This window comes from Miniopterus schreibersii (genome assembly GCF_964146895.1).
Source record: "Miniopterus schreibersii genome assembly, chromosome: 14".
Classification (NCBI taxonomy): domain Eukaryota; kingdom Metazoa; phylum Chordata; class Mammalia; order Chiroptera; family Miniopteridae; genus Miniopterus; species Miniopterus schreibersii.
In genome coordinates, this window is record NC_138114.1 from 41879363 (window position 1) to 41898851 (window position 19489).

The 19489-nt window shown below is 48.2% G+C and overlaps 2 protein-coding genes across 3 annotated transcripts in view; one reads left to right on the forward strand and one right to left on the reverse strand.

Moving 5' to 3' along the window:
- SLK (STE20 like kinase) overlaps positions 1–2804 on the forward strand; it is a 42237-nt gene extending 39433 nt beyond the window's left edge. For both annotated transcript variants that reach the window (XM_081158245.1, XM_081158246.1), the window contains one exon: positions 1570–2804. In XM_081158245.1, coding sequence (XP_081014371.1) covers positions 1570–1716 — 147 coding nt within the window. In that variant the 3' untranslated portion in view covers positions 1717–2804. The remainder of the gene's footprint in view (positions 1–1569) is intronic.
- Positions 2805–6254: 3450 nt separating this feature from the next.
- The window catches only part of COL17A1 (collagen type XVII alpha 1 chain), a 47791-nt gene continuing 34556 nt past the window's right edge, over positions 6255–19489 (reverse strand). Inside the window, exons 34-54 of the mRNA XM_081158858.1 lie at positions 18529–18564; positions 18177–18257; positions 16767–16802; positions 16165–16242; positions 15248–15301; positions 15088–15129; positions 14471–14494; positions 14322–14387; positions 13957–13998; positions 13309–13434; positions 12621–12758; positions 12050–12121; positions 11550–11690; positions 10870–10959; positions 10660–10770; positions 10003–10149; positions 9426–9725; positions 8738–8875; positions 8413–8475; positions 8180–8260; positions 6255–7860 (exon numbers count right to left, since the gene is read on the reverse strand). Of these exons, the coding sequence (XP_081014984.1) occupies positions 7808–7860; positions 8180–8260; positions 8413–8475; positions 8738–8875; positions 9426–9725; positions 10003–10149; positions 10660–10770; positions 10870–10959; positions 11550–11690; positions 12050–12121; positions 12621–12758; positions 13309–13434; positions 13957–13998; positions 14322–14387; positions 14471–14494; positions 15088–15129; positions 15248–15301; positions 16165–16242; positions 16767–16802; positions 18177–18257; positions 18529–18564 (1919 nt within the window). The 3' untranslated portion in view covers positions 6255–7807. The remainder of the gene's footprint in view (positions 7861–8179; positions 8261–8412; positions 8476–8737; positions 8876–9425; positions 9726–10002; positions 10150–10659; positions 10771–10869; positions 10960–11549; positions 11691–12049; positions 12122–12620; positions 12759–13308; positions 13435–13956; positions 13999–14321; positions 14388–14470; positions 14495–15087; positions 15130–15247; positions 15302–16164; positions 16243–16766; positions 16803–18176; positions 18258–18528; positions 18565–19489) is intronic.

Consider the following 19489-nt stretch of genomic DNA (forward strand, 5'->3'; position numbering starts at 1 on the left):
CAGTGAATGGTTGCTATTGCTGCTATTGTTTATTGTTTTACTATTTTTGGTTCATTCTCAGGGCTCTTGTTTTCCACCTGGATGTTCCACTCCTCATTTCACTCAGGCCTCTGCTCCAATATCACCTCATCAAAGGTTCTTTTCTTTGATCACTATATATAAAATAGACTCCATGCCCTTTCATTACCACCAGATACATTTGTTTATTGTTTGTCTTCTCTCACAGGAGCGTAGGCTCCTTGAAAGCCAGGACATTATCTCTTTGGTCACTGATATATATACCTAACTTCCAGAATAGTTCCTGCACGTTGTAAATGATCATTACTCACCTGTTGAATGTTGACTAAAGATTGTAAACTCAGTGGCGATAAAACTAAACACCCTTTTTTCTTCTACTTCATCTTCATCTCACCCGTTCCCCCTCTCTGCATCCCACCCATCAACAGATTTCTTCCCACATTTCTATTCTCTTATTTGACATCTGGGCTAGAAACCTGAATTATTTTTCATTTCCATGATACCCCGTATTTAATCATAATATTTCTCTTTTTCATATTGTTATCTTACTACTTGCTTACAGTTCAGTAATGTCCTAATGGGCCTTCTGGTGTCTAGTTCCCTTTCCTTTTTCCTACTTGTCTGCCATCCCCAGAACATGGACCCTCAAGAGCATCTCTGATACTGAAAACTTGAGTTCTAGCAGAAAAAAATGTAAATGCCTCAGTCTGACTTTTAAGCCTTATAGTGCCACACATTGGCCACAGTCAACCCTTGTAGCTTCATCTCCCACTAACCGCTTTGTTCCCAGTTCATGTTCCAGCATTGGGTGTAATCACCGTTGCTCACACCACCTTGGCAGTTTCCTGCCTCTGCGCTGCTTCCGCTCCCTCTGTTGGCGTGCCTTCCCTCCTGCCTATCAATTTCTTATCTTTCCTTCAAGACTAACTCGTTTCATTTTTTTCTGAGAAACCTTGTAACCTTCCATCTTCTATGCTTTGATTGCCCTCTATGGCAGCACTTTATCCCTGAGTCTCTTATCCGCAAAGTCATTGATACCTCAGATATTTATCAAGCACTTATATTTGCTCTGCATTGTGGGGACGTAAAGATAAATCTGATTCAGGTTTTACCTTCAGACAGCTTATAGTCCAGTGTGGGAGAAAAGATATGCACATCAATAATCAAAATAAAAAATAGAAAATGCTAAGTCCAGATGGGAGTGACAGATAGTAGTTAAGAATAGGTGCCATCTACGGAGTGCCAGGTATGTATAAAGTACCTCATCATCACATTTAACCCTCACACAGCAACCCAGTGGGGTAAGTAGTGTTTTCCCTGCTTATGGAAGAAGAGTGAAATGATTCTGTAAGATAGAGAAGTTAAGTAATTGACTCAAGTTAGCCATTAGTGTGGCTGTGCCCAGCCTTTGATCCTAACTATCAAGCAGCCTGGTCTTCCGTAGGATAATATACAGAGAATGTGTTTGGGGCAAATAGCTTTATCTTGGCTTCCACAGTAAATTCTGTTTGTAATACCAGTACATAATTTCCTTTTCGCTTCCTTTTTAAGACACTGGAAGAAGAATTTGCCAGGAAACTGCAGGAACAGGAAGTGTTCTTTAAAATGACCGGGGAGTCTGAATGCCTTAACCCGTCAGCACAGAGCCGAATTTCCAAATTCTATCCTATTCCAAGCTTGCATTCCACTGGCTCGTGACCCTGGGAAGCGTTCTGTGGTCTGGTTTGGCTTTTAAAATATGTCATTTTATTCTCTCCATCTGCCACAGTCTGCGGTAGAGTGCACGAAGACAATCACCTGCCTCACCTCCTAGGTGTTTTTTTGTCTGTCTTGTTTGTTTAACAGAGATGAAGGGAAAGGAACTAACAGATGCTGGGCCATGTTGGCGTAGCAGCATCCTGCAGTAATTCCCTAAGGTAATTCTGTATATTAATCTTAAAAATTGTGTTCTTTAGACACTGTTACCTGAAAAACTCTTAGAGATATAATGTTTAAACTTATTTAAAACAAAAACCTGTTATGTCACTTAGTATTGGCAGGTATCTTTTTTCTCAGTGAGGCCTGAATTCTATAGTTGAAGCTCTGCTGTAGAGAGTTGCAATAATTTTCTTTTGGTAGATCAGCTGTCATGAAAAAGCTATGAGTTGCTCAAAATAGAATACCGATTCATTAAATAAATCAATTTTATCTTTAAATATTTAAAAGAGAAAAATTATTTCAGTAATCTAAAATAATTACCTGTTTAGGCATGAGCTAACAATCAAGGGTGCTAATTTTATTAAGATAGTGCCTAAAACACTAAATTTCAATTGAATCTAAAATAGGATTTTCTTCTTTGATTCAACAGGGACGAAACATCCTTAGTATTAAGCATTATTGTTTTTTAAATCTTGCTTCTATTACCACTTGATAGAATTTTGATCCTAAAGCATGTTATACAAAGTTGGAAACATGAAAAAAAAAAGATAGCTTTTAGATAGCCAAGTTGGAAATGTAAAACTCACCAAATTAAAAAAAATACATGGACTTAGTTTTCCCAGCTTAATTTTTTAAATAATACATGAGCTAGTTAAATGACATCTTCCATCTTAGCAAATTCTGTTCATTGAAAACTCTATCAGAGGCCTGCTGGCTTTGAGTTATATTTATAAATGTATTTTTTTGAAATTGATTTTAAAAGAGGCATTTATTCAGAATACTTTAAAAACAATTTAAGTAAAATATTTAGGTAAATGTTGGAAATGACGTAGTTGTTTTGAAATAAAGTCATTTATATTTTGGTTTTATTTTGTTCCATGTTTAAATTATTTACTTTGAGTGGGAAAAGCCTGAAACCTTTATCATATGGTTGCTGATATGTGTAATTATTAATGAAATGCTCACTCTTAGTCCCTCTTGAGGCTTAGAATTTCAAGCACGTGTCAGGTCAAACAGTATTATGGACTGTACTGTGGTGTGTGAGACAGTAAGTGGTGCTTGCTGCCTGCCATTTGCAACCTTTTTTAAGAGTACTAGGTACCAAATTATACACGTTTCGGTTTTTGTTATATTACATTTCATGCTGGTGAAAATTTAAATATAACTGTGGGAACACTTGGAACACTTAATTCATATTAAGAAAATGTAAATATCTGTAGCACTTTCTTGCAGTTAATTTGAAAACGTTGAATGCTGAACCTTGTCAGTGGTTTAGATGATTTAAATGCATGTGTAATTTTCTTTTTGTAATTGTTTTGACAAGCATAATTTACTTGGACAACTTTGTAGGTAGCCTTAACTTCTGGCCAAGTTTGTTTTTTATATAAATATATACATATATATATATACACTCACACGCATATATTATGTATGGTTGTAAGTTCATACACCTGTCACATGAATGTGTTACTGTATACAAAACTCCTTCAATGCTTTATTCTCAAATGCTGGGTTGAAAAATGTTTTGAAAGCCTTTTAAAATATAAATCTTTATAAAGTAATATTCAGGATGATGGAAATTGATTATGTTATGATAAAAATGGCAGTATAAAGTTCCTCAGTGTATTTAATGATTTATTTGAAGAGGGAAAGAGGAGGAAGGTTCTCAGACCACTTTCTCCTTTTGAAATTTCCAGCATCATTTAAATTATATCCTGTGTGCTTAATAGTCTGCGGCACATAATCCCTTTGGCCTGTGTATTTGGTTCTGTTTGTCTCTTTCAAGTTGACACTCAGAGTATTGAGTAAAGGAGAGTGACTCAGAGTAGAATGATTGACATTCTGGTCAGTTTATTTGCAACTGTCGCATCTGCCCTTTGGGTTCAGTATTTATTATGCTCGAGTCTTCTTTCAAAAATGACCGTATTGATGTGGGCCCAGGACTACAAAATGATACGTATGTAGAGGTGAAATGTTCATTTTAATAATTAAAGTTTATAAGTCTTTTCAAAAAGTGCTCTGTTACAGAATATGCTGTTCGTGCCCATCCCGCCCGTTTCTTCTTAGGCCCTGTACTCACATAGATGATGGTGAGCTCTCTTTCTTGCATGTAGTGCAGGTGGGGAGCAGGGAAGGGCACAGACTTGTTTGAAATCAAAGAATACAGTCGGCCCATTCCCGATTTGGTGGCTGCTGCCGTGGCAGAATGTGCTATGAAGTGCATAAAACAAGTTCTTCATACGCGCACCCTAATCGCTCACGCTCCCCTCTGCCCTGCGTGCTGTGAGCACACCAGACCGCCACACTCTGCAGGCCCAGCTCAGCTCGTTGCACCAGGTTGCCTTTCCTAGTCCTGTCAATCCATAGTTGAGTGTGAGTTGCTGAATTAGCTGCTATTCTATATGGAGTCACAATTAAGCTTTTTCTTACCCTTTTCTATGGGGAAGCTGTAGGGTGAGTAAGGAGGAAATTGAGTGCTTATACTTTGCTGAAAATATTAGAACTTTCCTCTGACAGTATACAGCAAATTGTAATTAAATATAAACCAGAACCAGAGCTACCTCTAAGTAGTGTTTCCTCAAGCACAAAGCTCTCAGGCATATGAGACCCACTTTAACGGAGGGTCTCTGATTTCTCAAGCATCAGCGAGTTTCAGAAGCAACTGTCTTTTGTACTCTTCTAAGTTCCCTTGTAACTACACACTTTCCCCCATTCCACACTGTGCTTAAATGACAAAGACTCTTCTGAGAAGCCAAATTCTGTCAAACGATTAGCTAGAGATAGTGTTGATTAAAGGAAAACCTAGAACTGAGGTGAAAGAGGAGAGTTAGTTCTAGCTCTAATAGTCTTCTGATTAAATAAATTAATTCTTTTCTGGGAAATGATCTTTTATAGGAAATGGGATATTTTAAATGCTTACGTTTAAGGCACAGCAGTTAATGCCTCTATTGTTGCTTTTCTGTGGCTGACATGGTTTTGATACAGCTTTACAATTTCTGCTACTAAGCTTTCGTAGAATGTTATACCAGTTTTAAATGTTGGCTGCAGCTTTTCGTGATCCTTCTTTGATTTGCAGTGTAATAACTTCACAAGCTAAATGTTCAGAAGGAATTTTGTTTCAGATTATGCCTCTTGTCTACTTGGGAGCAATGTGTCTTTTCAATCATGGGATTGACAAATGAAAAATAAAGTTGTTTCTTAATCTATGTTGAGAAAACCGTCTTTTATTGAGAACCGTTGAAACTGGATTCATGTGTGAGAATGTTACGCAGCTTTTTTTTTTGGTCCAAGTTATATTGTAACACTTGCAGTCCTGCAGGTCTTCTGACCCTTTCAGGCTTATTAGAGGTGCTTAAAATACTGCCACCAACATATGTACATATTTTTTATTTCCCTTTTCCCTTTGGGATGGGTTATTTTTCTCAACAAACATTTCACAAGCCATATGACCTCACTTTTGCTAAAAATAAAAATAACCTATTTTTGTCATTGATATGTTCATGCAAGATTCAGTAGACACTAGGCAGCATCATCTAGCTAGTGTTCAGCTTCACTGGATGGAGGCAAAGCATGTCATTTTCTAATCCTGGAGCACTGTACACTATTGAGCTCATTCTTAACTGTTGTTTTTTCTTCAAAAGAGCCCGCCGGGCGTGGCTCAGTGGTTGAGCATTGACCTAGGATCCAGGAGATCACAGTTCGATTCCTGGTCAGGGCACATGCCCGGGTTTCGGACTCGATCCTCAGTAGGGGGCGTGCAGGAGGCAGCTGATCAATGACTCTCTCATCATTGATGTTTTTCTCCCTCTCTCTCCCTTCCTCTCTCTGAAATCAATAAAGACATATTTAAATAAATAAAAAAATAAGTAGAAACAAAAGAGGCTCAGAGTCATTGCCCTCAGCTGAGGACATTATCTTCCCGTTTTCTTTCTGGGTTCTGTTCGGAGAAGGTAAGCAGGTTTGGACTTTCACCTATTTCACGTGGTCTTAGGACTCTATGAAGACTTTGGATAGCTTAGAAAGGTCAGTCTAGTAAGTAGGGAAGAAACTCATATGTCCGGTTAATCAAGATAAGAATCATTCAAGGAAATATAATACTTGAACCCACGAAACTACTATTACAAGACTATAAATGGACTCAGCCTTTAGGTAAAACCAAAGTGTTAAAAAGACACAATGTAGTCATTTATTATACATGGTAAGTTTTCATTGGGAAGTAAAAAGTCTGAAATTCTGAAGGCCTTATGAACTCATTTTTTTTAGAATTCCTGTTTTGATTCAGAGCAGGTGACTATAGGATATGAAAAAGGCGGCAAACAGACCATGTAGAATGTTTAGTGCTTGACTAGTGGTTGCTGCCAGCAGTTTGATGTAGTGGAATTAAGTGTTACGTTTTTTCCTAGGATAATATGTGAGATAGGAGAGGACACACACACAAAATAGTCCAGTCTTTTACAAGAGTAGAGGTTAGAAGTAGATTTTCATTTAAGCCCACTTTAAATTATCCAGCGACTGAGTGTCACATTTTGTCACAAATTCAATAGTTGGCCAGGGTAGCCTCTTCTGAACTTGCGTGTTGGATTTTACTGAGCATTTCTGTGGGGCATTTGATATTTGTGCGTTTTTCCCCAGTAGGCGTTTTGGTATCTGTATTACTTGCTCTGCAGTTGTAATTCCTTCCCCAGGGTAAATCACTGCATTAATTGAAAAGAATCTTTTTGCTCATCTATTGCATGTGTGTTTATTTCAAGTAACTTATGCTTAGGGAAACCCTTCAGATGCTTTCTAAGTGCCCAAATTGAGTAATTTGTTACAGATAAAGGTCTACGTTTAACGATCTCAATTATTAAACAAAATGCCAGAAAGTGTGTCCCAGAATAGTGTTTGGAATAGTGTTAGAGTCAAAACCAAAATATTCTTTTAACTTTTGGTTCGATGGATCACATTACACATAATATTTAAAAAAGAAGAAAAATCCTTTAATTGGAAATTTTACTTTTGAAATGACTTTTCATCTAATAGATCACGTTAACATTTTTAGACATTGAAAAGTGCTTAAAAAACCAACTGCACCCAGTACCCAATGCCACTTCCTAAGTGCAGAACAGAGGTGACATCTTGCCCCAAGCAGAAGATATTCTATTTTCCCTCCTCTCTTCCTTGCCCTTCCCTTCTCTGTCTGCTGCAGCCCAAACAGTTCAGAACAACATATCTATAAACTAGCACAGGCCTACGGATACAGATTATAGCTACAGTCAAAGTTTCTAAGCAAGTGGCAATATATATAGTGAGAAATAACTATTTGAAACCCTGTAGCCACCTTCAGGGGAAGTGAATTTCTTAACTTTTTCAGTTGCAAGAGTTGCTTCTTAGCCAACTCTTCTGTGACTGGAGTGAAGGGGAGGAAGGAGCTGACACCACAGCTTTATGGCATTAACCAGAATACCCCCCAATCAGGTGAAGCCCCCTGGAAGGCGGCCCCTGCCATCCCGGTCTTCCATTTTCCTGGCTCATTTTTAGGCAGAGATCAAGGACTCCTGGGCCAACTTCTGTGTAACTGGCTTTCCTAGGCTAGGGCTTGAACGAGTGTTAGAGAAGCCAAGGAGCTCAGGTGCAGAGAGCAGAGAAGTCAGTCTCGTGCTGCAGGACTGCAACTACTCGAGCCTACCTAACGAAGCTGTTTCAGATTGTGTGTCTTTGAATTATTCATATATGTGTATATTGTTTCAGACTAAAATAAGTGTTTAGTTGACTGGCTATGCTGTGTCAGTAGGAGATTGAGACTCCAGCTTTCATCCTTTGGAGAGATTTTGGCTTAAGCACCGTAAGCCATTGCAAGAACTGGTCTGGGGGCTGTTCCGCCAAGGGCAGCTCATGGCTTGGTGGCGATACTTCTCCTCCTCCGCCCAGCATAGACTTGGTCACCTGAGTGTTAGAAGATGGGTATGAAGTTAAAAAATATCTTGTGGCCTGTGGGGACTTTAACTTGGGCAATTACGGCAACCGACTACTTACAAAACTGTCTTGAAAGAGAAACCCTTTTGTAAGACTATCAATTTATTTAAATTGTTTACCCTCTCTCAATACCAGATTGGTTTTCCTTTTCCTCCTGCATTGGCACGCGCCTTTCTTTCTCCCCAGCTGTCTGTTAAGCAAATTACGTTGCTGGCAGGGTCTGCCTTTAGTAATTTGCCTTAATTTTCCAGGCTTGCTAAGGAACAGATCTCTGGCAGCCAAGGCTTACCTTTGTCTCCTTTTTCTCCCTTGGGCCCTTGAGCGCCGGGTGGCCCAGGCCTGCCAGGTGGCCCAGCAGGGCCCCTCTCACCTAGGAGGAGAGAGAGATGCTAAGTAAAGCACGAGTGTGGGACCTGGAGGAGCTGCACAGAGCCCAAGCCCGGCCCAGCACTGGCTGGGGAGCTGGTTTTCAGCATGAGGTTGTTACAGAGGATTTGGTGGCGGTTTCCCGCCACCACTTACCTTTGAGTCCTCGGATGCCAGCCTCTCCCTTCTGCCCAGGGGGTCCGGGAATGGCTCCGTAAGCTGCAAGAGGGGAAAACTGGCCTTAGACTAGCAGTCACCATGAAGCTGGGGAGATAAAGTGATACGTTCACAGATAGGTAGTAGAGTTTGCGCTTGTAGGAGGAAATCAAAGTTTAGGATTTGACAGATTTTTAGCATCTCAGTGTTAATAAGGTTTACATGTGAATGGAGGTTTTCCAGGGGACTGGTTCCTGTGGAGCAGGCTCCATGTGAGGCTATGCAGCAAGTTACATGTTGGGAAAGCAATCGGGGAAGCTCTTACTTCGGAAGAAGTCCATGAGGTCCTCAGTCACATTGCTGTAGGCAGAGAAGACCCTGCTGATGCCGGGGGGGCCCTGGGGCCCAGGCAGGCCTGGTGGGCCCTGGACAGTGTAGGCCATCTCTTGCAGCAGGCCTTGACCTGTAAAGCATGAAAGTGTGGGTGCACTCTTCACAGTGGGGAGTACAGCACCCTCGGATTGTCTGGCTCCCAATGCAGTTAGACAAGGGTAAGTGACAGGAGGGAAAGGCCCTGTGGCTTTCTTGTCTTCACTGTTGAGTGGCACTGGTCTCTGCAGTGGGCTTTCGTCAGAAGCCTTTTGTCTACGTGACTGCACTGACAAGCTATGGGGAGAAAGGGCTTTTTAGCCAACAACCTTCCCTCAGCCCCAGCAGAAACCGTCATAGTTGTCAAGACTTCTGAGACCCACACAAGTTAGTGGGAAAGCAAAGAAAAAGACCCCAACATTCTTTCTTCCCCACAGCAGAGGTTCCAGTCCTGACAGGGTCCCCTTGAATGAGAATTAGGTTGGGGCCTCCTGTCTCCAGATCCTGTCCATCTGATTCCAGATTTGCCGGCCCCACCGCCTGGGTGCTCCGAGAATGAGAGGGTGAGTTTCTGGAGCCTAGACGTGGAAATGCTCGCATTCCCACTCCCCCCACGGCACTGAGGCCTAAGTGCCCCGACTTACGCTGCAAGCTCTCGGACACTCGGACAGCCAGCTCGTTGTAATCCAGACCTCCAGCAAAGCCAGCCCCGAACAATCTGCCGTCACCACCATACAAGCCACCTTCGGAGCCAAAGGCCCCCCCTTCCCCCAGGGAGCCTCCGCTGGTTCCTCCTACACCCATGGAAGAGCTGTAGGAGGTGCTCCGGCTGGAGGATGAGCTGCTGTAGGAGCCCTCTGTGGACCCCAGGCGGCTGTCTCCAGGTGGTCCCTGAGGCCCAGGAGGGCCTGGGGGACCCACGATGAAGCTGCGTACATCAGGACCTGTGGGGAGGAAGCTGCATCAGTGGGGGCTCAAGTCTGGAGAGAAAAGTGGGAGTTAAGGGGTCTTTCAGGGTCTTAACCCTCCTCAGCAGGGTATGAGCTTCAAGGCTCTGTGCATAAGCAGGATTGTGCTGTCTGGGAAGAAACCCGGCTTTCTCCAACTATTGGCTCTCATGTATTTGGCCTCCCAGGTTCCTTCACCTTCTGCTCCCCTGACAGGGAGAAGCAAGGCCTGGGAAGGGGGCACACGAGGGACAGCGATAATCGGGGCACCTACTTGTCAGGTAGCTGATGAGTTCGCTCCGGAAGCTGTCGCTGTTTTCAGCTGCATAGGTTGCCAGCGCTCCTGAGATACCCGGAGGCCCTCGAGGGCCTGGGGGACCCGGAGGGCCTGGAGGGCCTGGGATGGATGACAAGCCGGCAGCTGAGCGGGAGGCAAGCGAAAGCGAAAGATCAGAGGTCGCCCTGCTGAGAACGCTGAATTCCCAGCTCGGGGGCCCATGTGTGCCCCTCTTGGAAAGGAGGGGGTGAGGCGGGAACGGCATGGGGAGCCCCCAGGAATGCTGCCCCCGACTGGCCCTCCCGCTGCCAATCCTGAGCTGCATTCAGCCCAGGTCCTATCCTCTCCCCCTCGGCCCTCCTGCCACTGACAGTTGAACTCCGCCTGGCTCCTGATGGCTGATGACACACTGGCTCACCAGTTGTCTAAGGGCTGTGCCTGGGAGCACTGTCTCCCTGCTTCACTCGCTGGGGGCGTTGAAAGCACCTCAAAGCTCATGTCCCTCTCCAGGGCCCCAGGGCCCAGCCCTGTACATGCTACAGGAGGACCTGGTAACTAAGTGGGTTTAACTCCACAGTTGCCCTTACTAAAATCATGGAGCCCTCAAGCCAGCTCCAGCCCTCTGCCCTCCTCACCCCTGCTCCCACGCCTTACTACGCAAGTAAGATGAGAGGTCCTCCGTGCTGATGCTGGACCACGCGTTGCCTGGGATCCCTGGTGGCCCAGGGGGACCTGGCGGCCCAACGATGCCTCTGAATTCAGATCCTGAGATGCCAAGGAAGAGCAAGGAGTTGGTCATGGCCTAGGCCAAGCTCTGCCTTCCATCCCAAACCACTTGGACAGATGTCCCCTGCTCAACCTTACCTTGGAACAAGGAGAGGAGCTCCTCATAGGATGGTCCCGGCAAGCCAGGGAGTCCCGGGGGGCCAGGAGGCCCAAAGCTCATTCCAGAACCTGCGGAACAAAATCCCAAGTTGTGATGGATTCAGATCAGATAGGGAAAGGCAGATGGAAACACCTGTGAGAGGAAGCCAGCCAGAAGCAATGTGAACAGAAGTGGGGATCAAGAAAGGGAAAAGAGGGGCAGTAGGAAGGGTCAGGCAGAAAGGGGTACTCAGAGAGACACTCCTGGGTAACGACGCCAAGGAGGGGCCCCAGGTCCTGGGAAAAGCATAGGTCAAAAAGGGCCACATCCTTCATCCTGCTGGGCGTGTGGGAGTGTTTGTGTATGTAGAGCAGTGTATGTGCAGGTGTGTACAGAGAAGTGTGTGTGTGTGCAGAGACGTGAGCGTGTGAGTTGTGTGTGTATAGAGAAGTGGGCGTGAGTCATGTGCAAATTCCTTGCAGGACGGTGCCCAGGGCACTCGTTTTGCTTCCCTCGCCAGGCTCTCCGACCTGATTGGCAGCCATGGGTTTGAATAGCTCTGAATGCTGCTCACTCCCCTGGGCTTGGTGCAGCCTGGCAGGAGAGGGTCAGTGGGCCATTTCAGGGGCGTTCAGCCTGAACTCCTGACCACCTTTGCCTGCAAAGGACAGACACTCACTCGACATGTAGCTGAGAATGCGATTGCTCAGCTCTGCATAGTCCAAAGACTGGAGGGACCAATCTCCACTGCCTCCTGGTGGCCCCGGGGGGCCCCGAGGGCCCATCAGGAACTGACGGAGATACTGACGTACGTCATCCCCTGAAAGAGAAGACGTGCCCGCTGGACCACCCAGGCCGCGGGACAGCCACAGCCGGGTCTCCCCACCAGACTGGCTGCAGAGAGACCTGTGAGCTCTGGTTTTCAGGCCCACAGCGGGGAATCGGCAAGCTCCCAGGTATCTGAAGGGGCACCTGCCCGGTTGCCTGGCACTGGGGCGAGGAGATTTGCTGCCTCCTTTCCAGTCAGTGGTTGGGAGCAGTGAGGGAGTGACTCCATGTCCTCAAGGACTGCCTCCCCTTTGCAGCCCTCACCAGGCTCAGGGGGACAAGGTGTGCTGACCAGGACGGTCAGGGGAAGGCAAAGGGGCTGCTGCCTCCAGCCCACTGCAGGAGACTCACGCTTTAGCGCAGCCAGGACGTCTTCAGAAGTGATGGAGGCAGCCGACGACAGGCCGATGCTGTACCCCGAACCTGTCGGAGGAAACCTGGGGTTACTGCGTATCTGCACTGAAGCAACACCCCATCACTCCAGAATCCCAAAGAATGGTCAACTGGCTGTTTCCATTTGGGGGAGATGAACCAAGGGGGCCCTAGGAGGCTGTTTTTAAAGCATGAAAATGTGGAAGGTTATTTTTGGTTTTGTTTGGTAAAAAATGCAGTTTGTTTTCAAGCGTATGTTTTAGCCTAAGTCCTATGAGATCCCACCAGCCCCACGGATCCCATTTCACATATTTGGGACACATCGGTCAACCGCGGAGAAGGCTCACTGACCACGGCTAAGCAGTGTGTCTTCATCTGAGCAAACCCTTTTTGAAGCCGGCTCCCGGTGGTCTGACTGCTGTGAGTTCAGATTTGAATGTCACGTTCAGAAGAAGGGCAAAGCCAGCAGGAAATTAAGAGACGAGGTTCCAGCAACAACAGTGGACCCTGGGGGAGGGTCGTGGTCATTTTAGGGGTGGGAGAGGCTTACTCTGTAAGTAGCTCACGACGAGGCTTGCCAGCTCCGAGTAGTTGAAAGTCTCACCCGTGATGGTGGTGACAGGCCCAGGGGGCCCAGGGGGACCCGGGGGACCCTGAACTCCGGACAGATAAGACCGAACACTATCACCTGCCAACAAAGACAGAAAGCAAAGTCAAGCCTGCCCCCGGTGGGCCTGTTCTCCATGCATACCACATGGAGGTGACCTACCACACCCTCACATGGGCATGAGGCAGGGCCAGCAGGAGCCTATATGTCTCGTTACAAGTGGAGAAACTGAGGCAGAGGCCTCTGCTGGGTCGGGAGGTACTTGAGGGCTGTGGACCAACAAGACTCTAGTCAACCATCCATTTCGCAAAACTCTGGTGCCCACATTTGTGGAAATCACACACATCCCTGGGGAGTTCAGGGATGGGGTTAGGGTTGTGCACACAGGTGAAAGTGTGAGCGTGTAGCCGTGGTATGCGTGTGGACAAACGTGAGGGTGTGCGAGCCTCTGCTGGGGTAAGGCTGGGGCTCTGTGGGCAGCTAGCAGGCAGGAGCGCATGGACCTGCTGTCTTGGCTGCAGAAGCGAAGACCTGGGTCTGGCCACGCAGACTGCTGACCCCCAACACAGATGTGTATGCGTGCTCACACGCGTGTGCGCGCACACCGCCCAACCCTGACCCTGGCACTCACTCTGCATGTACTCAGAGATGTACTGCTGAATCTCCAGGCCAGAGCCGCTGAGGGAGCCCGGGGGCCCGGGGGGGCCAGGCGGGCCCGGTGGGCCCTGCATGAACGTGGTGCTGGACGATGATCCCCCTGGGAGAGAGAAAGCCCTCTGAGCGGGTTTCTCCACCCCAGGTCAGACAAGGGGCCCGCGCACGGCTCCCACGGTCTGTAGAGGGGGGTCTTTCTCAGTAGAGAGAGGACAGTGGCAAAGAGAAGGTTCCCCCAAAAAGAGAGGCTAGGAGTACCTGCAGCAGCCGCTGTCTGCAAGGGGCACGGAGGGGGAGCTCTCCAGCCAAGCCCTCCCTCCTCTCCCTCGGCAGCCTGCTCGCACCCCGCAGCCTCCCTCACCTCCGAACGCCCCAGCTCCCCTGCCCTGTCTCCATCTTCTGTCTTGGCGTTGTCAGCCATCTTTACGCGCAGGAGTTCCTCCCTCCTGCCCCCACTAACATGTAACCTCCTCAAGGCAGCTCCGAAATCCTAGCATGTGGAGAAACTACCTAATCAACACCGAATCATGGATCAATGAGTGAACGAAGGAACCCAGGTCCTCCCTGGCGTGACCAGCCTTGCCTGGAGAAGGGGAGAGGAACTTTGGTCACCTTTGGTTCTTACCTTGAGAGGGACCACCTGGAATGCCAGGGACACCTGGATCCCCTGGAATCCAAAATGAGAAGCCCTGTTTGCATCACCTCCAGGAAGCCTTCCCTGGTTAAGCCCAACCACACCTATCAGCATGTAGCTCAACAATTGTTTCATGTCTGTTTCTGCAACGATACCCCAGGCTCTCTTTGGGCAGAGACTGTGTGTGTCCCCACATTTCCCCACGTCTCTCTTCTTCTCGCCTCTCCTTTCTTCGACATCCTCCCCGCGCCCCCCAAGGCTTTAGCATTGATAAGTGCATGCTGCTCACTATCTGGGCTCTGGGAGCCAGCTTTACTCCTACTTCTCACTGCCTCCTTAGCTGCTCCCTCACTGACCTTTGTCACCTTTAGGTCCCTGAGGGCCGGGCGGTCCCTGCAGGTCGAGTCCGAGAGAACTGGAACCTAGAAGCCAACACCATACACAGTGCAGTCAGCCAGGGCTGGGTGCGGCTTTAGCTGGGGGGGGGGGGGGGCTCAGCACTTACCTGAGCTTGAGAACCCTGGGGAGCCTTGCTCAGGAAAAACAAAGAGAGCAGACGGTCAGTAGTGCTCCCTTCCCTTTCCCCAGGGCCCAGCCCGACAGAGCACCTCCCCTCCTGAGGCTCTGCAAGATTCACATCCACACAGAGACGCACACTCTGATTTACTCTCGCTGCAGGCTCTTGGAAGTCAGCTTTTGCCACCCCCGCCCCAGGTTTTGTTTGATGCCAGCTCTACTGTACCTTGGTGCCCTCAGGGGCCTGGGGGCCTGAGGGCCTGAGGGAAGGAGGCTCAGAGTTGTGAGATATATATGAACCAGAGATTGTGAATTCAAGGGGCCCATGGGGAGGGTTTGGGGCTCCAGGGCTGGGACAGACACAGCTTGGGGCTCTTCATGCCTCTCCTTCCATCAGGCCAATACAGAGGCCGGAATTCTGTGTAGAGCTTCTGACCACCATGCCTCCCCCCACCCCATGCTCCAGGGTGCTGAGCTCCTCATGGGATATTTCAAGAGAATGAAGAAATGCCCCAGCTCATCAAGCCTCATCCACATTGTCCTGGCCACCAGTTGGGTATGCTGGGCGCATACAGGCTCCTGCATTCCCTAAAACACTGTTCTCACCTCGGTCTCCTTTGGGACCTGGGGGACCCGGAATGGATAGTCCTGCAGAATACAGTAAGGAAGAGGCAATGCTGAACTTACCAAGTGCTTCCTCACCAAGGGCCTCAATTCCCCTGTGCCCCACAATTCCCCACCTTCCAAAGATCCCTGTGATGCTCACCTGGTGGCCCGGGTGGTCCAGGTGGGCCTGGGGGACCTCGTAAATCAAGACCTTCTGTAGAGAGAAGAAAACAGAAATTAGCAAAAGCTGACCTGGGGCTGCTTTCTGCCAGCTTCTCCCCTCACCAGGATCATCAATGTCAGGCACCCTGGGCTACACTCAGACCCACACGTCAGACCCCCTCTACTGGGCTGCCCTCGCTCAGAGGCAGGGCAGGGCTGCAGTCAAACTCCCTGGTAGCTAATATGGGTGTATTGAGTGATGGTAAGGACATGGCTTCAGTGCAGAGAGCCTGAGTTCAAGTCCCTGCTCCATCACTTCTAGCTGGTGACTTTGGGCAAGTTCTCAACCTTTCCCAGCAACAGCTTCCTCCTCTGTAAACCAGAGGCACATGACCTATGTCACGGGGCCCTGTGAAGGCTCAGTGAGATGCCAAGGCACAAGTCTGGCACACGTGACTGCAGGATGTCTGTTCAGCTGTCCAGCTACTCAGGTGCTGAGGAGGAGGCCCAGCAGCATCTCCGCCTGGGCTCTTTAAAGGACTTTGGGAACAGGGGGAGTCTACGCTCTCAGGTCAGGCCTAAGGCTGAGAACCCACAGACCCTTGTCATTGCTCCCAGTGCATGGGGGATGCAGTGCTCCTGCCAGCAACACTCGGAGGCCCTGCGTGACACTGGGCCTCCTGGAGTCTGAGAACCTCTTTGGCAGCTGCCCCATCCCCAGTGAATCACCCCCATGGCTGACAAAGCCCTGCTGTTCCTTACCGGCTCGCATTGCGCCCCAGAGGAGCTGGTCATCCTCGCCCACATCTGGGGCTCCGGATGACCCATTGGTGCAGCCGCCACAGCCCCAGTGTCCTGACTCTCTCCCACTCCCACCCCCACATCACCTGCCCTGGAGAACACGGGGGCACTCACGGGCAGAGAGGACTTCGGAGATGGAACTGCTGCTGCTAATGAATGATTCGCCAGCAAGTCCTTGCTCCCCTCTCGGGCCTGTGGGGAGACACAGTTAGGGTGCACGCCGCTGGCAGAAATTCCTCTGCAGGTGGCTACAGTGGCTCAGGTGCCCGGGGCAGGGCAGCCAGAGAGTTGACTGCAAACTTGTCTGTCAGCCGAGAAATACCCCAGGAGGAAGTGGATCGGCTTTCCCTAAGACTGACTGTGTTTTGGTATTTGGATAAGTCTTTGGACAGTGGCATGGTTATCAGGGTCTGGTCATAGAGGCTTAAGGCCTGTGAAAATAGCTGAGCTTGACCCTGCCCAGGTGCTTACAGAGCTTCAATCCCCGATCCAGTGGACCCCTGCCTTCTCAGAGACATGGAGGGGGTTAGAGGAGGTGTCTCCCCTTGCAACTGAGGCTTCACAAGACCCTTGGTGAAGAACCATGTTACCCCCTCATCTCCCTTCCCCAAATACATGTCTCTTGTTTCATGTACAGACTGGGGCCCAAGTTCGGCCTGGGAAGGAAGCCCTCCTGACTGAGGCCACAGTCATGTGTTCTTTCAGGCATGACATACCTTGCTGTCCTGGGAGACCAGCTGGGCCAGCAGGGCCTGGAAATGGGTTGGGGAAGAAAAGGCTTTGTCACACCTCGAGAGTCACCGTTTTAGAAAGAGCTGAAGAAAAGGCTGGTCCTGGGTACACGTGTAGCTTCCTCACAGGGCATGGAACAGTAGCCCAAAGAGGCCAGCTTCCTTATTTGAGAGCAGTCCTGTGGTCCATCTGGGTGAGAATTTCTCTGCCAGGCACTGGGCCCCAGGGATGGGCAGGACTTCCCTTTCAGATACTGTCCTTCAACGATGAGGGACTTCTAAATGCCCCCAGTGTCCCCTCTCTCACTTGAGCTTATCAGGAGGGAAGGCTGGTCCATACTTGCATTGGTCATATTAAATCATATATTTCATTTACGTGTGAACATTTTTAAATCTTAAAAAATACATACAGCTGACCCATGAACAACATGGGGGTTAGGGGCACTGACCCTCTGCACAGTTGAAAATTCACATATAACTTTTGACTCTCCAAAAACTCTTACTAATAGCATACTGTTGACTGGAAGCCTTACCAATAACAGTCAATTAACATATATTTTATAGTTATATGTATTATATACTATATTCTTATAATAAAGTAAGCCAGAGAAAAGAAAATGTTATTAAGAAAATCATAAGATTTGTTTGTGAGTTTTTTCAAGTCACAAATCTCCAAAAAATTTCTAACATATGTATTGGAAACTGTTTGTGGATAACCCACGTATATAGCAAAATAACAGGCTTGTGGGAAAAATAGAAAATATCACCTATAATTCTTTAACTTGTAACATTTTATTTCTTTCCAGCATTTTTTTGCATCTTGTAAAAATATTGTTGCAACCACAGAGCACACTTTATCGAACATTCTGCTCCTTTCAGTAATACTATTATCTCCTAACAACTTTCTTTTAAGTCTTCATATTTTTGTACTGATTTCATTATTGTTGAACAATTTGGGGATATTTTCTCCAAATAGATTCCTAGCATTTTTGTTGCCCTTGTTGCATATTATCAAATTGTTTTCTAAGAGGAAGCAATTTGAGGACCGAGTGTTCTAACTGGCCAAACAGTGGCTCTGGAGGCAGAAGCACCTGGGCCAAATCCCGACTCTGCTACTTCTTAGCTGAGCGACCTTGGGCAAGTCATTTACAGGCTGGAGCCTCCAGCAGTGCTGTGGCGTCTGGTGAAGTAAAGCCTGTGCAGCGCTTGGGATACTTGCTGGTGTGTGATGAGGGCTTGCTAGGCTGGCTGTCTGGGAGGGGGCTTTCTCGGCTCCTCCTCACTCTCCTCCCTTGGTTCCTGTCCTGGGTTTCAGGATTTGAGTAAAAGCTGGTACAGTCAAATGCCACCTAGGCCTGCCGCTGATTTGGGAGCAAAGCAAGAAAAAGGACTGACCTGGGACACCTGGAGGTCCCGGGGGTCCCATGGCTCCAGGAGGTCCTGGTGGACCTGGGACAGTGAGAGTCGATGTCCCGCCTGAAAACAGAACACACATGGAACACTGAGCCCCACTCTCCTGGCTCAGAAGTGCTGGGACCCAGACCAGGCTGTGGGTCAGGCCAAGCCAGCATCTCTTGCTCTCATTAATTCTAAACTCCGCCCACCACCTCGCTGCTGACCCAAGGAGCCCAGCACTGCATCCTGCCCAAAGCACTGTGTCCACTGACTGGCGCTTCTTGGAGGGCGTTAAGGCAGAGCCAGGGCAGATGCCCGGAACATGAGAACACGCAGTGCAGGGCTTGCCTACCTGCAGTCACGATCTTGCCTGGAGCTCCTGGTTCACCTGGGAGGGGAGGAAAAGGAGAGTGGTTGTTCCCCAGATCAATTAGTGTCCCAATAAATCACTTCCAAGGCTTCTGATTGCATTTGAGACCCACTCCTGGGCCTCTAACCTGCAGGGTAACGACATTTTAATGAACTGAGGCGTGTGCAGGATGCATTAAGCACCAGTCTCTGCACCAGACACCCTGGAGACTGGAGCATCAATCTTGGCCCCCATTAGCTTTTGGAAGAAGCTGGGACTCCCCGAAGGGGTTTCATTGGTGAATGTTGAAGAGATTGCCTTTCAGTGAGGCCGGAATGTGGCTGACTTGAGAGTGACTCCCAGACTCTTCTCCTACCGTGGGCATCTCAGGATTTTACTGGGAATGGGCTTGGGTAGGAAAAGTACTGAGAGGTCCAAGGTCAGAGGCATAAGCCTTCCAGGTAGAGCCTAGTTCCAGGGTGCCCCTCAGGATGCTGGTTTCCTGGGATAGTAGTTGGGGCTGTGCAGAGTCAGAAGGGGTTCTGTGGCTGGTATGTTGGGAAAGTTACATCAAGGTTAACAGATCTCTTTCCTGACTGTGTCTTGGAAGGCTGAAAATGCACACGTGCATGGGAGACTTCCAAGAAAGGGATGTCAGATTCACACTTTCCCAAATGTATCTACCACCAGATGCCATGTCAATAAAACATCTCTTGAGATTGGAAATTCACACAGACTCTGGGGAACTGAGTGAGTGAAGCAGAGGACAGAAAAACCCTCCACTGGGGACTTTCAGGGGCCTCTTTTGTCATTTTTTCCATGGTCTGTAAGCAATTCAATCCCCCGCCTGTGAAGTTGCTACTCATGTCCCTCTTGGGGAAGTGGGGGGTGGGGGTGGGTTGGTCTCTGCTTGCCTCCCACCAGCCCCTGCAGGTCAAGGCCAAGAGAGGGGAAAGTATTTGAG